This window comes from Oncorhynchus kisutch, linkage group LG11 (assembly GCF_002021735.2).
Source record: "Oncorhynchus kisutch isolate 150728-3 linkage group LG11, Okis_V2, whole genome shotgun sequence".
Classification (NCBI taxonomy): Eukaryota; Metazoa; Chordata; class Actinopteri; order Salmoniformes; family Salmonidae; genus Oncorhynchus; species Oncorhynchus kisutch.
Genome location: NC_034184.2, coordinates 41,867,180 through 41,889,089, shown reverse-complemented (window position 1 = coordinate 41,889,089; position 21,910 = coordinate 41,867,180). Strand labels below are relative to the sequence as shown.

The 21,910-nt window shown below is 44.4% G+C and overlaps 1 protein-coding gene across 1 annotated transcript in view; it reads right to left on the bottom strand.

Annotated features, from left to right (window-relative positions):
* LOC109899673 (bone morphogenetic protein receptor type-1A) overlaps window positions 1-21,910 on the bottom strand; it is a 60,548-nt gene that overhangs the window by 2,452 nt on the left and 36,186 nt on the right. Inside the window, 11 exon segments of the mRNA XM_020495104.2 lie at window positions 168-298; window positions 1,343-1,395; window positions 1,397-1,516; window positions 1,770-2,067; window positions 2,291-2,483; window positions 2,803-2,941; window positions 3,189-3,285; window positions 3,418-3,517; window positions 4,464-4,566; window positions 7,124-7,283; window positions 19,462-19,817. Of these exon segments, the coding sequence (XP_020350693.2) occupies window positions 168-298; window positions 1,343-1,395; window positions 1,397-1,516; window positions 1,770-2,067; window positions 2,291-2,483; window positions 2,803-2,941; window positions 3,189-3,285; window positions 3,418-3,517; window positions 4,464-4,566; window positions 7,124-7,283; window positions 19,462-19,528 (1,461 nt within the window). The 5' untranslated portion in view covers window positions 19,529-19,817.

Here is a 21,910-nt window from a genome sequence, read left to right as displayed (position 1 = left end):
TTTTTTAAAGTACTAAATGCAAATGCTTTCATATGGGTTACAACTGGAAAAAAGACAACCTTTGCCTTCTTTACTCATTTACATGTGTTTATGCATTGATCTTCAGGTTCTTTCTCAAGGGTCGCGTACAGACAAAACCATATTTGCCCTGATAAATCAGGACTCACCTCGTCACCGTTCCACCTGTTGGACACGGTGGGCCGCAGCCCTTTCACACACACCACCTCCAGCATGTCCTCAAAGGACGGCTCTGCCGGCACCATCTCATAGTAGGGCAGTTGGTGGTCCTCCACTATGCCTGAGAGAGGGAGATAGTGACACGTAAGCAAAGGGCAAAAGAACACCGGGTTCAACCATACCGTCAGTGTAGCGCTTTTCATAACCAGTTGAAATCTTAAGCCTATCTGGGTTTTTCTGTAGCGATTGGCAGGGCCCAAAAACAAACACCCGCGGGTAGATTTTTGGCATTGGCGTGTAATATGTTTGTTTTCACAAACCATGTTGGCGGGTGGTCGGGGCTCCACAGCATTTCACTCACATTTGAGAATAAAAATAGAACTCTGCGCTCATTTATAGCTAAATAAATGCTTCAGAAGCTTTTCTCTAAGTGTTTGTCTTTTTGTTGCATAGCTGATAGCTAATCATCACACAAAGAACTACGAATCCTGTAGTCAACACTGCCTGGCTGGGAAGCAGCGCGCACTGTGATTGAAGAGGTGAAGATTACATATTTAGATGCGCTGTGCACAGGCATAATAGTTGGTCTAATTTATTCGAAAGTCTACCTATGTGAGACTTTGTCCTTGTGTTTCTTGGCTTTTTACATTGTTTTGTTCACATGCTAGGTTGTTTTGAATTTTTGAGTTCGCTTCAGCAAAGACACATCGCGTTCTAGTCAGATTCTATCTGACAGGCACACGGTCACTGACAACTCCAGGGGCTATGTGCCATCGTTGCCACGGTAACCTCCTGCCTTAAAGGGGCAGTTGAACAATATTCTCTTTTGTAAAAATGTTGGTTAAAAGCCTAAGGTAACCAAAATGAAATAATATTTAGCAATTTAACACCCACCTTCTGACTAGTAATACATGTGTTGTTCTTGTTTTTTTTATTTTGGCAGAAAAAATATTTAGGCTGGTAAAGAATCTGAGTGGCTGGTAGATTTTTGGCTGGTTAAAAAATAAGAAGTTTGTTTCAGGTCCTGGTGACTGGTCTGGAATATCAGTATCAAATGCCTGTAGATTCGTGACTATAAGGAGTGTGTGCGTATACGCATCTATATCTGTGTGTATACACGTCTATGTCTGTGTGAGCATGCGCGCACGTGTCTATGTCCCCATACCTCCCGTTACACAGCGGCGGGCCATCTCCCAGATGATGAGGCTGTAGCTGTATATCAGCCATGATGTAGGCCTGGAAGTGGTTCTTGTTCAGGGTCTCGCCCAACACCTCAGGGGCCATGTACCTCCGGGTCCCCACCCGCGTACTCAGAGGAACGTCCACCTCGTTGGTATCACTGACGACAAGAGAAGAACAGGAATTCACAGGGAAATGGTCAGTTGCTCCAGAAACAAAACTTCAGCACTGTTTAGAAGAGCGGCCATAAGTGAAAACATGGGTGCATTCATTAGCACACACCATAGCAAAATGTTTTGCATCACAAAACGAGTGTTGCTTATTGGACAAGTTCATGTACTCCCTCCCTGCACGTCAGTTTTCTTACATTGAGTGCCTAATGAACACAACCTTGAGTAAAACATTCATTCTACCTGTTGAACTTGACAGCCAGACCCAGGTCAGCGATGCAGCAGGTTCCATTTTTCTTCATCAGGATGTTCTTGCTCTTGAGGTCTCGGTGGGCGATGGCCGGCTTGCCCTGGGTGCCGTAGATCTCCGTGTGGAGGTGGCACAGGGCACAGGCAGCAGAGTAGGCCAGACGCAGCAGGCTCTGGGTGTCCAGCGTGGTGAACTTCAGGTAGTCGTACAGGGAGCCGTTCTCATGGTAGTCTGTGATGAGGAGGAGCTGCGTGAATGCCCCAGTACCCTTGATGTCTGCTGCTATGAACCCTGAGAGGGGTGAGAAGAGAGTTGAGGGGTGTTTAGTGCTATATTGAGATGTAGGCCTTGCCCTGATACATGACTGTTGACCTCATGTATTAGGGCAAATGTAGGCCTAAAACCACTCCAAGTCAATCAAGACTACATTAAAAACTTAGATTCAGACCATTTTAGATGGAGGCAGAGACAGCAGTCTTCTTTACTACAAGCGAGTGGTAGGAACAGAGCTTACCCAGTATGTTCTCGTGCCTCATGAGGACAGTTTGGTAAATCTCAGTCTCTCTGAACCAGCTGGCCTCCTCCCGGGTGAAGAACACCTTGACGGCCACCTTCTCTCCCCGCCAGCGGCCCAGCCACACCTCGCCGTACCGCCCCTTGCCGATCTGGCGTACCATCTGGATCTGCTTGGCAATGGTACGCTGCACCTACACAACATACCAGGGAGAGGCATTGAGCATCAAGTGTGCCACAGATCATACCTACTACAGCTTTGACCATTTGTTATTTTCTTCACGTGATATTCGCCGTTTCAAGCATAGACGTGTGCTAATGCTTTGTACGGCAGTGTTGTTATAATTTTCTATTTTACTGAACCTACTATAAATCTAGTTATGACCAAAGACAAACACAAAAACAGCTGTTACACTTTCCTGGAAAGCAGAAAAGTCACATTCCATAGCCAAAGGCTTTCCATCCAGGCCACATGCTCCAATGCCCCTCCCTGTGTGGTGTGGGGGATCTTACCAGCAGGGGGAGCCCAGAGCCACTGCTAGAGGACTGGGACTGGTTAATGAGGTCTTTGAGAGACTCTCCCACAGGGATGAAGGCCTCGTCCTGCTCCAGGTCCCGGTGGTACCGCTGCCTCTCCGTCTGCCACTTGTACCTGGCAGGAACACACACAGATCAGTACACAATGCTAAAGTTACAAAATGAACAAGAAGTGCTGTGAGGCAACAAGTAAATCATTATTAGAAAAGGGGTGAAACCGACTAATCTCAAAGAAATGCTTAAATGGCCCCAACAGTTCCCTTGTATTCTACCACCACGACTCAAGTCACTGTATATTAGAGACAGTACATTTGGAATCGCTCTCTTTCTGTTAACTAGTCCACTGTAATAGACAGTCCTACCTGTAGTAACAGACTACTGTGATGCAGATGAGAGTGCAGCAGCACACAGTCATTGATATAAGGAAAGCCAGCCAATGGGCACTGCCAAAGTAGGTACCTGCAAAACAAAACAATTAGTGTTCCCAAATACAATTTCCGACCCAGACAAACTAGTATAAGAATACCATAGTGGAGCCCCTACACAGAGGTAAACACCAACAGTAGAGTAACAGTTGGCCCGGAGCCTCACCAGTGTCCATTGGGGGAGGTAATGTGGGCTGCAGGTCCCGATTACAGAAGTCTGTATCGCAGCATTCGATCGTTCGCCTTGTCTGAGCCCTGGGTGAATCCTGAAACAATGGTTTGTTGGCATAACAACATTTATTTAGAATGACTAAACAAGAACAAAATATGAATATTAGCTATAGACTCCGTGGCCAGTTTATGAGTTAACGTCTCTCCTACAGACAGTGAGTCAAGTGGCAGTGGCTTGCTATATAAAGCAAAGGCGTCAAGGGATTCTGTTACTGCTTGATTGAATGTTAGAGTGTGGTATGATTGGCGGTGCCAGGCGAGCCGGATCTCAGTATCCCAGGAACGGCCACCATCCTGGGCTTTTCACGCACAACAGTGTCTAGGTTTGACCAAGAATGGTGCGACAATTTTTTGGAAATAAACATCCAGTCAGTGGCAGTCCTGTGCGCGAAAACAGCTCGTTGACGAGAGAGGTTGAAGTAGATTGGCAAGAATCGTGCAAGCTAACAGGCATGCCATAAACAGAAAAATAACTACGCGGTACAACAACTCGTCGATCCTTGTCATGGATGGGCTATTGCAGTAGACAACCACACCGGGTTCCACTCCTATCAGTTAAAAATGAGAAGAAACTGCTCCAGTGGGAACGCAATCACCAACCCTGGACAATTTGCCTAGTGGAAAAGCATTGCCTGGTCTGACGAATCCCGGTTCCTGTTACTTCATACTGATGGTAGAGTCAGGATTTGGCATAAGCAGCATGAGTCCTTGGACCCATCCTGCCTGGTGTCAACTGTACAGGCTGATGGTGGTGGTGTGGAGAATGTTCTCCTGGCACATGTTCAGTCCCTTGATACCAATTGAGCAGTGATTGGACGCCATGCCCCGAAGAATTCAGGCTGTTATGGATGCAGTGTCCGGAACTAAACTTGCTACTGAGTGTACATATGCATTCAATAATGACATTCATGTAACATGACATAATTGACATCCGTGTGTCCTTGTCTTGTCCTGCTCCCTCCATACAGACAACATGCTTACCTTGCATTGAAAATGTGAGCCTTCATACTTCATGCAGCCAGAGGTCAGAATAGCTTCTCCATTCTCGTCCTCTTCGATGATGGCAAAACACTGGCCATTCGTCCTACAATATACACAATCAATGACTACAGTTCCAAAACACACATAGGTTAGCGTTTTGACCAAAACTGCCATTCATCACAGACCCAAAAGTCAGAGTTGGAACAAACATCTAAATGAAAGATTCTGGTAATTTTGAATACTTTTAGCAAAAAGCTCAGAAAGTTGCTCTCACGAAACAAAAGCGGTCCCCGAACATTGCGTACTATATTTGCAGATATGTACGCCATGTCACATTCCTCTGTCTCTTGCTCTGCTGTGGGTGTATCATGTGCATCGTGCTAGCTGTCAGTCATATGGCTAGGGGCTGAAGCTCATTTGTTGAACTCAAATTATTAGGGGCTGGCCCATGTGGGGGAAATGTAGGAAAATTGGCGCAGCACAGCTCCCAGAAAAACAAACTAGTGATTTCGAGGTAAGACCGTAATTCTGCTCATACATTTTGCATGTATGAACGACACGTTGACACATCCAGCCCAAAGCGGGAGGCAGGGATGCACGATATGTCGGTGAACATATCGGAATCTGACGAAATTAGTTAAAAATGCAAACATCGGATTCGACCCGATGTCTAGTTTAACGCCGATGTGAAAAACCGATGTCAAAGCTGACGTGCATAACTATATAACGTAATGACACCACGTAAAATGTTGCGCTACACGTGCAACACAGCATTCCTAACCTAGCCCACAATGTCTACTGTGTAGATTGAGCATTCAACAAGTCCAGCAGTCATTTGAAAGAATAAGAACATTTCAGCGAGACAACTCAAAGGCGAAATCCATTAACACCGGGAATTTGGAATCCATTGCCCTTGACAATCAACCATTCTCTGTCGTGAGTGATGTTGGCTTTCGCGACTGGTCGAGCACCGGTACACACTAACATTACCAAGTGAGCTATTGTTCAGATGTTGCCCTACCTGAGTTGCACAGTAACAGCGTCACTGCTATTAGCTTCACGACATACTATGGAACGCCAATTGGGTCTTTGCGTGTCAAAAAAGATCAAGCTTTCAAAGAGTATAAGCTTTTAATTTGACACGTCAAATAACAGTTCTATTATAGAATGTTGTGTGTTCTGAATTTGCACATGCAAGCCAGGCACCAGCACTACTATCAGTAGCACAGTCAATGCTGTACAAAAAAAGTCTGCAAACAAGCAAACACCAGCCACAAACGATATGTTTACAATACCACGTTGATCATAAAGCATTATGTGTTCGACTGCAAATTTGAGGTAGCTAGCTAGCTTTAGCTTGGTACCTACCCAGCACCAACACAACCAGCCTGAAATCAAGGTTACAATTGGTCGAATCATGCCATATTTAGACTAGATGTTAAACAAGGTTGGAATGTGAAGCAATGGAATTGGGTATCAGTCTACTCAGTGACACCCACAGAACACAACTGTGAAGAGTTTACGCAAATATTAGCGTTGTAGCTCTTATCACGGGACTGTGTCAGCTTATTGTGTGTATTGACATTCATATTCCACTGTATAGCTTTACATAAAGATTGGGGATCAATGAAATGGGGTAACAGTCTACTCAATACCCAATATATTTTTTCCCAACGTCCTCAGAGTTATCAGACTCCAAAACATCCACGCAGTATTCATTTTCCTCTGGAATGGTGTTCAATACACATAGGTTGACAATAAATGTGGCTCAATTCACAGTTGTTTCAGAGTCCCGCAATAAGAGCTACGACGCTAATGTTCACTGGGTGTCACTGAGAAGACTGATACCTATGGATTGTGGATCAATGACATGGGGTAAGGCTGTACAGTGAAATAAGTATGCCCCAATGCAATTCTAAAGTATAATACATCCAGTGTGATTTCAACAGATTCGTTAAATTAACAAATGATTGTCTTTTGTTGATTTTATATAACATTCCAACCTTCCGAATAGTGTTTTTTGACATGCAAAGACCCAAACGGCGTTCCATAGAATTCCTGGTTGAGAATGAAATGACTGAACAAACGAACAACGAAACAGCACAGCAAGTGAAAGAAAACGGTTTTGATGTTTTACTGGTAAATGGAGTCATACGTAAATGCCAACAAAACAACTTTTTGGTCAGTGTGGTGTGTGTGTAACCTTTATTTAACTAAGCAAGTCAGTTAAGAACAAATTATTATTTACAATGACGGACTACCCCGGTAAAACGGACGACGCTGGGCCAATTGTGCGCCGCCCTATGGGACTCCCAATCACAGCCAGATGTGAAACAGCCTGGATTCGAACCAGGGACTGTAGTGACGCCTCTTGCACTGAGATGCAGTGCCTTAGACCACTGCGTCCATGTGTGTGTGTGATAACTATTTAACTGTACTAGAATGCTTAAAAGGCCGCTAAAATTTTGAATATCGGTTATTGGCATCAGGTTTTTTGACAAGGAAAATATTGGATATCGGTATCAGCCAAAAATATAATCATCGGTGCGTCACTAGCGGGAGGTTTAAAAAAGTATACTTAGTAGTTGCCAAAGTTACGGAGCATGTCTTTAAGGATTTGGGAAAGTACAGAGAGTACAACGAGGTGGTTGGTCACTCACTCGCAGGTGTTATTTTTGTGGTCCTCTGGACAGTGGCCCGAGCAGTAGCAGCTCAGAAAGCGGGCGGCGTCCTCTGGGGCCACCGTGGGCCCGTCTCCAGGCTTCCTGGACTCGTGCTTGTGCCCGGTGCCATGGAGCATGTGGTCTGGATTCTGACCAGCTGGATGGACGGATTGAGAAGAGACAGAAAGGGAGGAGAAGAGACAGAAAAACAGTTGTGTTTTATAATGACAGTAAAAATATCACAATCCATCATTCTTTCCTTCCATCTGTTTTAAGTGCACACATCACCGTTGTCTGGCATACAGAACATATAAATACACTGTGTCACATTACTTATTCCACCACGTCTGGTTCGAAGAGTTACAGTAGTCAAATACTAGGCTATGTAATCAGAGTAAACACAATAGCCTTACGGTTATTTTTAATCTGCTGTCCCACCCTCTATTAGTTTCTATCTGAGAGCAGTCTGCTCTGGTCCTGATTGGGTCCTCATCTGATGAACCTGATCCATATAAGGCCAGAGGGCTATTTATACACCGTACTAGTGTCCAGCCAGGGCCATCAACATGGATGAGTGTAAGCAGAGCAGACCAGAGTATGAAAGGGCCAAGCCAACCACTGTTGTTCTCTCAGCACAACTTTAGCACCGTTGCCAATCTGATCGCAATTACATATGAAATTGAAAACAGTGTGGTTTTACTGGCGGAAAAATCGAATATTCATGCAGGCTATGATGTTTTGGTTCTTAATAATGGCAAGGTTTAGTACACAGCAAACGTTTACGGGTAAACTCAGTTTACGGTGGTTAAAGTAGCCGAGCGCTCACTGCCAGTGCTCTGTATTAACAGCGTCTAGAAAAGGGCATCGGCAACAAATCTAGACACATATTAAGGAGCCAGTCAGAGCCATTAAGATTTGATACACGGCACCATGGATACAAGGTCAGGAAAATACAATTTTACAGAGCAACATGCTCATTTTAGGTTCAGTATCTTATGTTGTATTAAATGTGTATGAGCTCACCGTGTTAATCCTCCTATTAGTCTGACACTCCTGCCACCTCTCCTCATCCCTTTTCCTCTCTCTCCCCTTCTTTTATTTAACTAGGCAAGTCAGTTAAGAACAAATTCTTATTTACAATGACGGCCTAGGAACAGTGGGCTAACTGCCTTGTTCAGGGGCAGAATGACAGATTTTTACCTTGTCAGCTCGGGGATTCAATCGAGCAACCTTCCGGTTACTAGTCCAACGCTCTAACCACTAGGCTACCTGCCGCCCCGATGCCCCCCTGCAATGCCGTGTCCCACTTTCCTTGTCATTTCACCTCTTGCCCTCTTTTTTTCCCCAGTCCTACAACCGGTTGTTCACTTCCTTTTCTGTCCATATCCCGCTCTTGACTTCCACCTCATCCTAACCCCCCCCACTTCTCTGCCCCCTATTTATTTTCCTAGCCTCCTTGTCCTTTCACCTCTGCCTTTCCCCCAGTTCCCTTCCTCCCCCATGCTGCTCAGGAGAGTGAACCTGGGCTGTGGGCCTCGTGAGCACAAAGAACAAAGTGATGTCTGTGTGTGGTGCTCGGCGCGGCTGCGGGCACTTCCTCTGGAGCATGACGCGACTCGAGCCTGCTCGAGTTCAGACATGTCTGCAGAGGGGCCAATCACCTGCAAAACCTACAATTTGAAACGTCTCGGCAGCAGGACAGCAACAGGGCAGACATTTTTTTTCTCTCCCTGCTGCTGTTGTCTCCATCGCCGCATTCCTTTCCTAGACCCCATTAACTGGCTTCAGAGTTGTTGTTCTAGTCTTTCTCAGGGATATTTCCCTCGTTTTACAACCGAGTGTCCTGGAGGTTCTACATTCAGGCTGCATTCTCTGAGTAATTCCATTGGTAAATGACCATTAAAAAGGCAAGTGGAGCAATACAATAGCTTCTGCTTCAGTTCCTTTTTACAGTTCATTTGTACACTGATCGCGTACATAGAGACTCACTGGCATACTGATGTCAGCTAGCCTAACTGCAGAAATAGACTACCACAACTACAAATGCTTCACTTTAGGTACTGTACTTCAGCCAAGAGAATTTCCAAGAAATGTAATTGAAACCCCCAGAGGGTGGCAGGTAAAAAACCTGCCAGACATAAAACTTGGTTTTGGGATCCTAAACTAAAACGATTGCGAAAGACTTCTACAAACACATAACAGCTGTATCGGGGGAAAAAAAGAAGCCTATTAGAACTCTATATTATTTCACTTCAACAACTAAAGCAAAGCTGATCACAACTTTCTTCACTAAGATGTTCTGTGCATAGAGAAGGGAGACTCACTACAGTCCTCATTAATGTGTCAAGACGATATTTCACTAGGACAGATTTAGTGAGAAGGGAAATCAGTGTGGCAGAGGTTGTGAGCTCATAGCTGTATCATTAGAGCTGGAGTCCTAGGGCATAGAACAAACCATAATGTGTTGAACAAACAAAGGTGGCGGGGGCTACCGGTTACGGCAGCACCACCCTGAAAATAATTAAGTGCTAATGGAAACCTGAGCAGTCCTACAGTGAGATAGCAGAGCTGGCCTCGGGAAGCTGGGAACCAGGGGCTTTGAAGTCTGCCTTCTATCAGTGAAGGGGGAAAACGACACACAGATTACAGGACTCCAGAGTTCCGACATTCTCCTGGGTGGTGGGAATAGACTCACAGTCTCGCGGTTTCTTCGCTCTACAGCCGTCACAAACACGGTCTCTCTCTTACACACACACACACACACACACACAAAGAAATAAAGCTCAGAAAAGGAGGCAGATAGTCTAGACCTCTTGCCATTGATATTACACACAGGAGATTTAAATCAAAATCATATCAGAAATTGTTCCGCTAATAAACCACGCTTAAGTGGTGGCATGGCCCAGGGCCCAGTTTGAGCTGGGCTGTCCCTTGCTGATGTCAGAGCTGTGTAGGGAGGCAGAGTGGAAACTTATAAACACACAGCAGACTGGAACTGGATCAAATGGGCCAGGCCCCAAATAAAAACCAGAGCGCTATGGGTAGATGGCTCTTTCTCCCTTCCACACTCTCTCCTCCTGTCTCAGCTCCTTCGCTCTCCTTCTGGGAGCTGTGCCTGGTCTAGACTGGCTTAAGTCATGTTTGAGTGGGGGGGGGGGGAGGATTCAGGAGGCTCCCGACGCTTTGATGAGGTGATGAAAGCCTCTGGTAGTCCACATAAAACTGACACGTTTTTACTGCAGTCACCGGGGGCTGTGAGGACTTTTAAGGCCTCTCTCTCCATCTCATTGGAGTCAGAGAAAGCCATGTTGACAATACAAGATTTAAAGTTCAACATCAATCCCCAAAGAGCCTCAAAGCCCTTTTTGTTCCTATATGGCCTCGCTAGTGAAAACCCGGAGTACCTCTCTCCCCCCTCGACAAGGAGGCCTGTGATTGGCTGGGGAGCAGTGGCTGTCAGTGAGGCTGGAAATGGCTGCTGCTCTCTAACTCTGCCTCCACATGTGTGCTTAATTCTGCCGCCAGTCACGGCGGAGTCTGAGGTCTGGCAGAGCACGCCCAGTAATGAGCCTTTCCATCTCCAGTCAGCCACATGCTCTTAAGGGGCCAGCACACTCTGACGCTAACGAGCCACTCCATCTAAAGGCAATGTAATGCATGGCTCTTAAAGGGCCAGCAGCAGAATTATTTTTATTGTCAGATCCAGCCTTAAGAGTGCCGCGCCATGATCTAAACAGTGTTCCGAACTGGTTGTTCTACCAACAGGGGCCACTGTGGAGATGAGGCGAGTAATATGGCCTATACCTGCAATAGTGGTGCACGGGTCAGCTGTTTGTTCACCTGCACCTGCCCGAAATTGCTAATAGACCATGCACAAACAACTACGTGATCAAGTGAAAATCTGAGACACTGCAACCGACCCTAACCCGCTATTATAGAAACGCGCTGTAGGCTACAGTCAGGCACGGTGGAAAGGTTTTATGACAGGGGTTGCAGGATTTTCTTTGCCTGATGTAGATATGTTTCTTCTTATAATTTCCGGCATTTTGGTAGGCTATTTGCAGTTAACTTGTCTATAATTAGATACATGCAGCTTCTCTTCTGTCATTGTCCTAGAAGACCAAATAAACCCTCGCTAGACCAAAATGTCAGAAAGGGATGGAATGAATGTTTCAATCTAGTTGACATCAATAAAGTTCTCGGTCGTGAAAGAAGCAGAGACTAAACTTCGTTGCTCCGCGAAAGCAGCAGCGACTTGACCAGGGAGAAAATGACAACCAAGCAGACATCAGTTTGACCATTTATTAGAAAGCTATGAAAATGACCCAACATGTTTATGATAAGATTTCCTTTCGGCCTGGATGCATATTCACAGCGTGTGCGCGCACACACACACACACACACACACACACACACGGTTGGATTACTATAAGGTTTATTTCTATGCACAGGATGCATAAAAGGAATAAATCATATATATTCACCCCGTTCGAGTCTAATTTTAGCCTACATTTGGTGTATAATTTCACTGAAAGAAATGCTTAATTCTGCAGGAGTTAATATTAAGACTATGGGTGTGGTTATAGACCTCATCAGTCAGTGTCCAGATATCAGTTTCCATTTAACTCATCTGAACAGTAGGGCTAGTTTCCTTGACATGCCATAGGCCTATTTGAAGTTCCTGTCTTGTGACTGTCGAATTTGTACAGTGTTTCACAATCATCATAACCGACACTGCTATCAAGATCGACCAACTGGCAAGTGTCTTCACTGACATTTTCAACCTCTACCTGACCGAGTCAGTAATACCTTCATGTTTCAAACCACCATAGTCGCTGTGCTCAAGGAAGCGAAGGTAACCTGCCAAAATGATTACCACCGCGTAGCACTTACATCTGTAGCCATGAAGTGCTTTGGAAGGCTGGTCAAGGGTCACAACACCATCATCCCGGAAACCCTAGACCCGCCCCAATTTGCATACCATCCCAACAGATCCACAGATGACGCAATCTCAATCGCACTTCATACTGCCCTTTCCCACCTGGACAAAAGGAACATCTATGTGAGAATGCTGTTCATTGACTACAGCCCAGTGTTCAAAACCACATTGCCCACAAAGCTCATCACTAAGCTAAGGACCCTCGGGACTAAATACCTCCCTCTGCAACTGGATCCTGGACTTCCTGACGGGCCGCCCGCCTGGCGGTAAGGGTATGCAACATCTGCTGCGCTAAGCCTCAACACTGGGGCCCCCCAGGGGTGCGTGCTTAGTCCCCCTGTACTCCCTGTTCACCCACGACTGCATGGCCAAGCTCGACTCCAACACCATCATTGAACTTGCTGACGATACAACAGTGGTAGGCCTGATCACTGACAACAATGAGACTATAGGGAGGTCAGAGACCTGGCAGTGTGGTGCCAGGACAACAACCTCTCCCCCAACGTGAACAAGACAAAGGAGATGATCGTGGATGACAGGAAAAGGAGGGCCAAATACGTCCCCCATTCATGTCGACAGGGCTATAGTGGTGCTACAGAGGGTAGTGCGTATGGCACAGTACATGGGCATGGGGGGCCAAGTTCTAGCCATCCAGGACCAACCAGGACCAAATCAGGCCCAAAAAATTGTCAAAGACTCCAGTCACCCATGCCATAGCCAAGTCTATGTCCAAAGGGTTCCTTAAGAGCTTCAACCCCAAGCCATAAGACTGCTGAATAATAAATAAAAAGGCAACCTAGACAATTTGCATTGACCCCCCTCCCTCCCCCCATGTTTTTATACTCCTGCTACTTGCTGTTTATCATCTATGCAGTCACTTTACCCCTACCTACATGTACAAATGACCGACTAACCTGTACCCCGCACAGTGACTCCCCGATACCCCCTGTATATAGTCTTATTTTGTGTTGACATTTTTTTAACCAGTTTATTTTGTAAATATTTTCTTAACACTGCATCGTTGGTTAAGGGCTTGTAAGTAAGCATTTCACTCTATTCAGACCATGTGACACACAAATTGATCATCCTCTTTTACCACTTCCCCAAATCTTTCCCAAACACACATTATTTGGCCATTCATTCTCTTTTTTCCCCTCTCCATTTCATACCTTTTCTCTTATTGAATTAAACTTTTTGTCTCCGTATCAGTGTGAACTGTTCCTGCTCTTCCCAAAAGCATTGTGTATAGGCTATTCGGCACACATACAGGTAGGCCCTAAAGCCCAAGGCTTACACACTAATGCCAGACAGCCTCAAAAAATAAAAAAGCCTATAGCTTTAAATTGCACAAGAATTATACATTTTTAAAAAGGCATCTTTTTCTCTTTATTCATCCTGCCCGACACCCACCACCCTTCTTCCACACAATATTTCATGACCTTAAACCAGCCCCACAGATATAACCCCGCGGGACTGTGGGTTATGAGTCAAACTGCGCATCACTAATCTGCATAAACACAGTAACTAAAACATGCCCTCCACTAAAATCTCAGGCAGGAGAAAATGTGTACGCGCATGTGTGAGAGACAAATAGATGAGAGAAAAATTATACATCAGTTCACAGCAACTAACCCCAGAGACTATCAATGTCAGGTGGGTGATATTAGCTGACAATTATATAAGTCATACAACAAGTGAGACACCCAATTTGAAGGCTCCCCTTTCAGCTCCATCATCACTTTCACAGTAGCAAAGGACACAGATATGTATACCGCTCACATTGTTCCTCAGGTTTGTGATGCAGAAAATAGAAAAATGACAGGTGTTACCTTAACCTCTTGACCACAGTACATTTCAACACCACAAATCGAATACATTTTCTTCATATTAATCACTACAAGGCTTTTGTCCAAAACGTGGCAGGGGGGGAGACCCACCTTTCCTTCCATCTGTTTTTGAGTGCTATTGGAGAACTTCCTGAGAAGTTTATTCAACAACCCTTGTTACCCAGCAACAGTTGAGTACCTTGAAAAATATTTAACAAGTTGCTACAACCTCACACATGGAAAACAGAAAATAAAACTAGACCTATAAAACATGCATCTTTCCCCCTTGGTGAGACAGTGGAATTTTAATTGGTTTGTTGACACCTTTGGAACAAAAGAAAGTGAGTCTGAAAAGAGCATTTATAAGTTGGCACAGCAGGCCCCTTATACAGCCACCCTATTGCCCAGCGGGCACCTCTGTCCCTGCCCCCTCTCTCCGTAACGCTTGGCATATGCCAGACCCCACACTCTCTCACGTATCAGCTAGTGTGGTGCATTTTTTTTATAGAAAAGCCGTAGAGAAAAAAAACCCTCTAGTAGGATTGAATTATTTCCGGAGAACAATGAATGTTTGGAGTGGTTTCTGCCCTGTAACGACTGACAGTACAATAGAGGAAACGGTTAATGTGCAAAAAGGAACCCAGAGCGCCGACAATCAGTTCAACAGCTTCCTGTAGTGGGGGGTTCTCCGACAAGTCACTACTGTCGATGACTACGCTGCAAAGGAGGAAGGAAGGAGAGAGGCTAACCTGGCCCAGTGGGTACAGAGGCACTGTTTCACTGTACAGTATGCCTGGGACAAGGGCGAAAGAGTCAACAGAGGCTAATTAACAAAATAGCGTGGGCTCTGTGATAACAAAACACGGTCATAAATTCACAACTGATTCAGAACTACGCTCTCTGAGACTAATCATCATACCTAACACTTGGACCAGCCTCGCCTTCCTCTTATCAGCTCGCTTGTGTGTGTTTGTGTGTACGCTCGCTCAAAGGCTCTGCTTTCAGAGTAATCAACTCCTGATACTTGCCTTAACATCTCATTGGCTGGTTAAAAGGTGACCTTTTACGAGCCTGAGAGCTGCATCTTTATGGTCATGGTTGGCTTTATGGCTGCCGGGTGAGTCACCGTGGAGGCCCAGCTGGGAAGGCAGTATGAGAGCAACAGTAGGAGCAGCAAGGGGAGCAGAGAGAGGCCCTTTTATGAGGCCCCGGCACATTAAGATAGCGCCATATCCTTCCGACATCAAACACGGCAGTACAAAACCAGCGTGATGCTAGAGTCTTCCGTGACTAAATTGTTTTTGTGATCGGAGCATATTCAGTGTCTTTTGGACACACATTTGGAACATGTAGGCCTAATTTTCCAATTTAAGGGCAAAATAAGGCAGAAAGCAAGCCCAGTGCTGTGATATCTATCCACTGTATCCTGGGAACACCACATGACATTCAACATGTTCTAATCTCATTGAGAACAGGGCATTTTCCAAGTGGCGGGTACCATTCACTCCTCATGGGTGTTTCTGCATGTCATGGTAAAGATGGTATTGAGAGAAGGGACTGCGAGTTGCGCCTATGGTGTTTGGTCCCATTGGTTAGGTCCCCTAATTAGAATATAAAACAGTTCGGACCACCTGGGGGGTTAAGGTAATATTCTTTAACTAGGTAGCCTAGGCCATGCATTTCTAAAGGCCCTGCATTTGCCGCTAATTCACTCTAATCACAGCCATTACAACAGCTTAAGATACTGATCTCTCCATAGTGAGGGGTGGGGGACCATGGGTGACATGAAGGGGTAGCCAAACTATTCATGCTAATTTAGTTTAACAATGTTTATCAAGCCCCTCCTCCATATGTAATTGACAGATGAGTGTTTTAACAGTACTATTGCCTTCTGAAGTTAGTCTGGTCTTGGAGTCATAAGGGAGATCAAATTGGAAATTGCAGGACAGATTGGGTTAAATTGTTACTAGCTATTCAGTATTAATCATACGAGAACAATGGGCAAATTGGACAACTATTTATAATAAATATAAAATAATTGCCCTTTTAAAAACAGAGATTACATTATAAATTCTCAAAGAGGACTGCCAGGTCATTGAACCTTGCACAGAAACAAGTCAACTTTCCAGCAAAACAGCATATTAGAGCAGGGCTATTCAACTGGCGGCATGTGGACCAGATCCAGCCCGTTTATTAATTTATAATGGCCCTTTGATAAATGATGAACATTAAAAGATGCACTATGCAGAAACAAAACAAGCAAATATGATTTAGAGAATCATTGTACCATCTAAACAGTGAAATATATTTTCCATAACCGAAACTATTGTAGTTTCAGCGGGTGGACAAAACCGAAAGTAAAAGACGCACAAACGGGAAACCGAAATATCGCTCATAGAACAGATCTACCGATTCTTAGACTGGCTTTCAATGAGAGAAATGTGAGTTATAGATCTGTCAATGTGAAATTGGTCAGGTCACCCAAAATGTTACATATTGCGACTTTAATGAAATAGCTGTAAAAAAATTGCTGCCAAAATATGGAGTTCAGTGCCAAAATGACAAGCGCTATTGTCTCTCTAGTGTGTAGTTTTTAGCGGGTTTTTTAGCACCTGTGGCATGTCGCTAATTTTTTCTTCTTCATCATCATTTCAATTTGGCTCGAGTGTTTGAACGGTTTATACTACAAAAGATTATGACCCAACACGTACGTCCCTTCTGTTTTCCTCTCTGAGGAAGGACTGGTTAGAAGACAGTGGGACAAAAAAATGAATTGAATTCAAAAGCATACTTCCTTCAGACTGGAATTTGGCATTACCTGATTTGACATATCTTTGCATTATTTATTTAGATGATTAGTTTTCAGATGAATTTAAAATGACATTTAACCCCTCTGCGCACGGAACCCGCTAGCGGGCTGAAATTCCACAACATACGGTGGTCGCTACATAAATAGTCATATTAAACATTCATGAAAATACAAGTCTCTCACCTGTATCGAAAGCCTAGAATCTTGCTAATCCAACTGCGTTGTCAGATTCAAAAAATTATTTGCTGCGAAAGAACACGATGCGATTATCTGAGCATAGAGCCCTATAAAAAACAACTATTTCAACCAGCACAGGCGCAACAAAATCACAAACTGCAATAAAATAAATTGTTTACCTTTGACGATCTTCGTCTGTTTGCAATTCCAATGCTCATTGTTACACAATGAATGATCTTTTGTTTGATAAAATCAGTTTTTATAGCCTAAAACTTTAGGCTATAAAACATTTTGTGAACCGCTTGTGTAGTGAATTCCGTCTCATTCCATTTGACAACACATTCCAGGTAAATCACCCACACAGAACGTGACTTCTCCAGTCATGTTTGGTTTCACTGCAATCAACTGGTTTGTTTATAACACAATCAAACTTGATGGGCCATTTCGCGGGACGTATTGACTGAAAGAAACCGATTTGAAGACAACAAGTAATGACATCATTGTGCGCCAATGATTTGCCCGCTGTTTCGTTGATTGACTGTCTTTTAACCCAATGACCACTGATCGTCTTGAAATCTAGCTGGGTAGATAGCCAATGAGCTGAGCTAAACGGCAATACGCCATGTTTATGTGTTGCAAGACCAACCCATGTAGTAAGCTCCAGCGTAAAGAGAGTCATGCGCTATTGCATTTTCATACCGGAAGGAGAAACACATTACGCATTGCATTGTTTGGTGAGCGCGCAGATTCAGCTGTTTATATATCAATTATTATGGCGAGTAAGCCAAGTCAATATATACAGATTTACACACTACCGTAGAATAAATTGATTGGGAAGGTGAGACAGAGATTCTTGTAGGACGCTTCATTTAGCGATTGTGGAGGAATATTTTTTGAACGGGAGAGGACATCGTTTTGGACTGGTAAGTTCTTATCATGCTAATGCCCTTGTTTGAAATTAATAATATAAAATATTATTTGTGATTTATTTATTTATTTTAGAAGCAATATATAAACATAATGTCATGAAATGTGAGATTCATTGGCCAAAGTGAAATGAGACAGTAACTCTCTCTCTCTCACAGGGCTCATATGTGAAACTATTCTAAGTGAACACTTTCTTTCACAGTGACACTGACTCCGAATGGGAGTCTTATCCGGTGTCCTGTGTGAATTTAAGTATGCTCTCTCTAATTCTCTCTCTCGGAGGACCTGAGCCCTAGGACCATGCATCAGTACTACCTGGCATGACTCCTTGCTGTCCCCAGTCCACCTGGCCTTGCCGCTGTTCCAGTTTCAACTGTTCTGCCTGCGGCTATGGAACCCTAAACAGTTCATTTTTACTCTTGAGGTGCTGTCCTGTTGCACCCTCTACAACCACTGATCTCCACCTGGGCACAGCCAGAAGAGGACTGGCCACCCCTCATAGCCTGGTTCCTCTCTAGGTTTCTTCCTAGGTTTTTGCCTCTCTAGGGAGTTTTTCCTAGCCACCGTGCTTCTACACCTGCATTGCTTGCTGTTTGGGGTTTTAGGCTGGGGCTATATAAATATATTTGATTTGATAGAGGACTGAGGGTCTTCCAAACATTTCAAGTGTGTAAATAGTTACCCATGTTATTTTTTAAATGTGTATATATATATTCCATATTTTTTAATCAAGAATAATTATTTTTCTCCCCCAAAAATATTTTTTTGGGGGGGGGTGTGTTAGAATACCATTTTGGTATTTTATATATAGTTATTTGTTTCAAAATGTATACCTTCACCAATTTGGCCACTTGGGTACATTTGGGCGACTTGTGTGGGTGGGACACCTGGGTGACTTCATGATAAATGTCATGTAGCACACTCATTTTGAAAGTTATCATTCTGAAACTTTGCACAAGTACTATTGCCCTCTTATATTTTTCACTGAAATTGTCCCCATCATCATCTCTGAATGTTTGTTTTATCTTGTTAATTTTAAAGATACATAAATAAAATTAAAAAAACGTATGTTTTTTTGCATTGTTTTATCTAAACCAGATCTATTGTGTGTTATTCTCCTACATTCAATTCACATTTACAAACTTCAGAGTGTTTTCTTTCAAATGGTACCAAGAATATGCATATCCTTGGTTCTGTGCCTGAGCTACAGGCTGTTAGATTTGGGTGTCTTCAGGCAGAAATTGCACAAAGTAGGGGGGGAGCTGCAAGAGGTTAAAGAAGCTTTTAAATAGCTGTTTTGAAATTAATAGTCTCACATATTTGGGTTGCACCTCGACTCACGTTGGTTGAGCGCCCTCCAATTCTTTCCTAATTCATTTTTGCAACATTTCATTTTAAGAAAAGTGCTTTACTGGTGTGTGTGCGTCGCCTTTTTTTTTTATACAGTTCTACTGAAGAATAATCACATGTAGAAAATATCTGGCACCTATGCAATTCACTATTTACATATTTTTTTACACCCTTTAAGAATATAGTTAAATCGCTCTGTATTAGAGTGTCCATCCAACTAAAGAGAGTGGGAGGCACAGTGTGAGTTTGGGTGCAGTGGGACAACAGAGGACTATAATAACAGAGGAGCCAGTCTTACTTTGAATACCTTCAGCTCTGATCACCAGTAGGATGCAGAATCCCACCGTGGAAATGTAAGAGGGCAACCCTGTCATCCTGGCACAGTGACTTGTGGAGACTTGACTGGGCTGGACTGCTCTCTATGGGAGCTTGTTGGTCACCTCTGTAGGCTGATGGTGGGCCTAGTCCTGTCCCTTCCTGGTTCAGCACAGGTCGAAGAGGTGCAGAGTAGTTTTCCCCCGTTAGGGGGGAGTGGAGGTACGGGCGAATATGTATGGGGCAGGGAGAGAGGAGGGAGTGAGGGAGGATGGGTAAGATGGCAAATAAAAAAATCAAATAAAAAAATCAAATCTTCTTTCTCACAAGCTCCCTCGGTCCAAAACCCTGGAAAATCAGAGAGAAAAGGAAAATATTGTTATAGGAAGTACAGTGTAATCACACAATTCTAGAACACTTGATCATCATTTTATAGGCTGGTTTTCCTCACGCGTGTCACTGCAGAAAGTGGCATGCCCTCACAGCAATGTCATGATCAAGTTTAGAGAGGGCAGCGGGTTTGACACCGACAACCGACCCCTATTTGTCTTTGTGAGCCCTCGGCTGCAAGTTACCAGATTTGCTGAGCAATTTAGCACAACTCGGGAGGAAACATACAGGACTGCGGTGGATAGAGAATAATGGTCAGTGGGGGCATCATTGCTCCTCTCAAACCGCACTGAGAAGAGCGACAGCATCAAAAGAGGGTAACATTACTCCCAACCTACAAATGGATTTCCACTGGAGACTTTCATGCCTCCAATCCTCCCAGTCAAGTAAAAGCAGAGTTTAAAAAGGACAAAATGGCAGACTAATCAAATAAGGGAGATACAGAGCACATCTTATTTAATCTAAAGACGGGTTACCGTGCCAGAACAGAATTATGCAGCAGCGACTTCCCAACCGATTACATATCAGCTCCTTTGGCCACAAACAGAACAGACAGAAAAACCACATATTTGATGCAAATAATAGCTATTACAGAAAAAGTACCCAGCTGTAGAGCAGCAGCTCTCTTTTAACTAAGCAGATTGCTTCCAATGTGATTCAAATCATGGCATCGTATGTCTGATGCAGAGGGTGCTGGGGAGGGGTAAATGGTGAGAAGGGTCTGAGGCTGATGTGTGACCCTGCTGACTCCTAACCGTACGCCTGGTTGATCAGAGGAGGACAATGCCAATGGGGCAAGGCAGGGCTCTCGGTCGCTCTAACCTCTAACGAACATGTGGGGTGACAACCAGCCTTGGACGATAACCCTCAAGAACCCAAAACTGCACTCGTTCATCCATTCTCCCCTTTTTGTTTTCCTTCCATTAGTGTGTGTGCTGTCCATCTTTGCCCTCTTGTTTTTTGCAGGCTTGACCTCGCAAATCCCGGTCAGGCTGGCGCTACTCTTGAATGGCTAAACATTCCCAAATTATTTGTTGAAGGATGTTCCGCAATTACCCGTGTTGGCCTCGCCCAGCGTTAATAACGAGATGTGTCTGTTCCCTTGTAGGCATGTGCGTCTCGCTGCAATTAGCGGCGCTGAGAAGGGGCCGTTCGAAGGGGGGGACAAATTAGCGGCGGAGCGGGCCGGTGTCTGTCACTTTTGATTTGCCCGAGGGGGACAAAGAGCCCCGACCTGTGCTCCACTTTTCACACATCCCTGACTGGGTAATGAGGGAACAAAGAAGGGCTCCTCGAGGCTGGGGGACAAGAGAGCCAACCAAGGTGTGTGCTCTCTGTGTGTGCGCGCATTACGTGAGGGATCGAGTTGGATAGATCGAATGGAAAAAAGGGAGAAGGAACAACTGTTAAGGGATGATGGTCAGAATGACAACTGTAGCAAGCAGTTCGTATCTCTTCGAGTGACTAAGCGTTTTACAATACTTTCAATAACCGGTGTGCAGACCAATACTGAGAGAAATCAAGGGTAGAACTTTAAAGGGATTGCCTAATAAAATGTATAAGCAAACACATTGCATTAGCCCAAACGACAAAATACTGCAATGCAGTTATAAAACAAACAAACAATCTCAGCCCTGGGAGAGGAGTTGCTACCCCTATCAGGTAGAGGCAAGATGAGGCATGCAGGGGAAAGGCCTGTTGTGAGCCCCCAAGCCAGGAAGCTGTCCCCATCACCCTTGACACGTACACTTCCCTTCCCAAACAAGAGATGAACAGGGCACACACAAACAGCTGGGGCTGCTGATTGACATGGAGACGCACTATCAGTTACCCATTCAAAAACAGCAGCTAGAAACTAGAGTAGCTGGCAGCTTTTCTCTAAGATTAACACAAGCCAACAATGGAAAACGGACTAGTAAATCAACAAGGGCATAGACTACAGTTAAATAAGATACTTTTGTATGAATATGGCATTTTATAGAATGGTCGACACCTTTTTTGTCAGTTCACATGTTTGAGAAACTTACCCAAAACAGCAAAATCAATTCCTC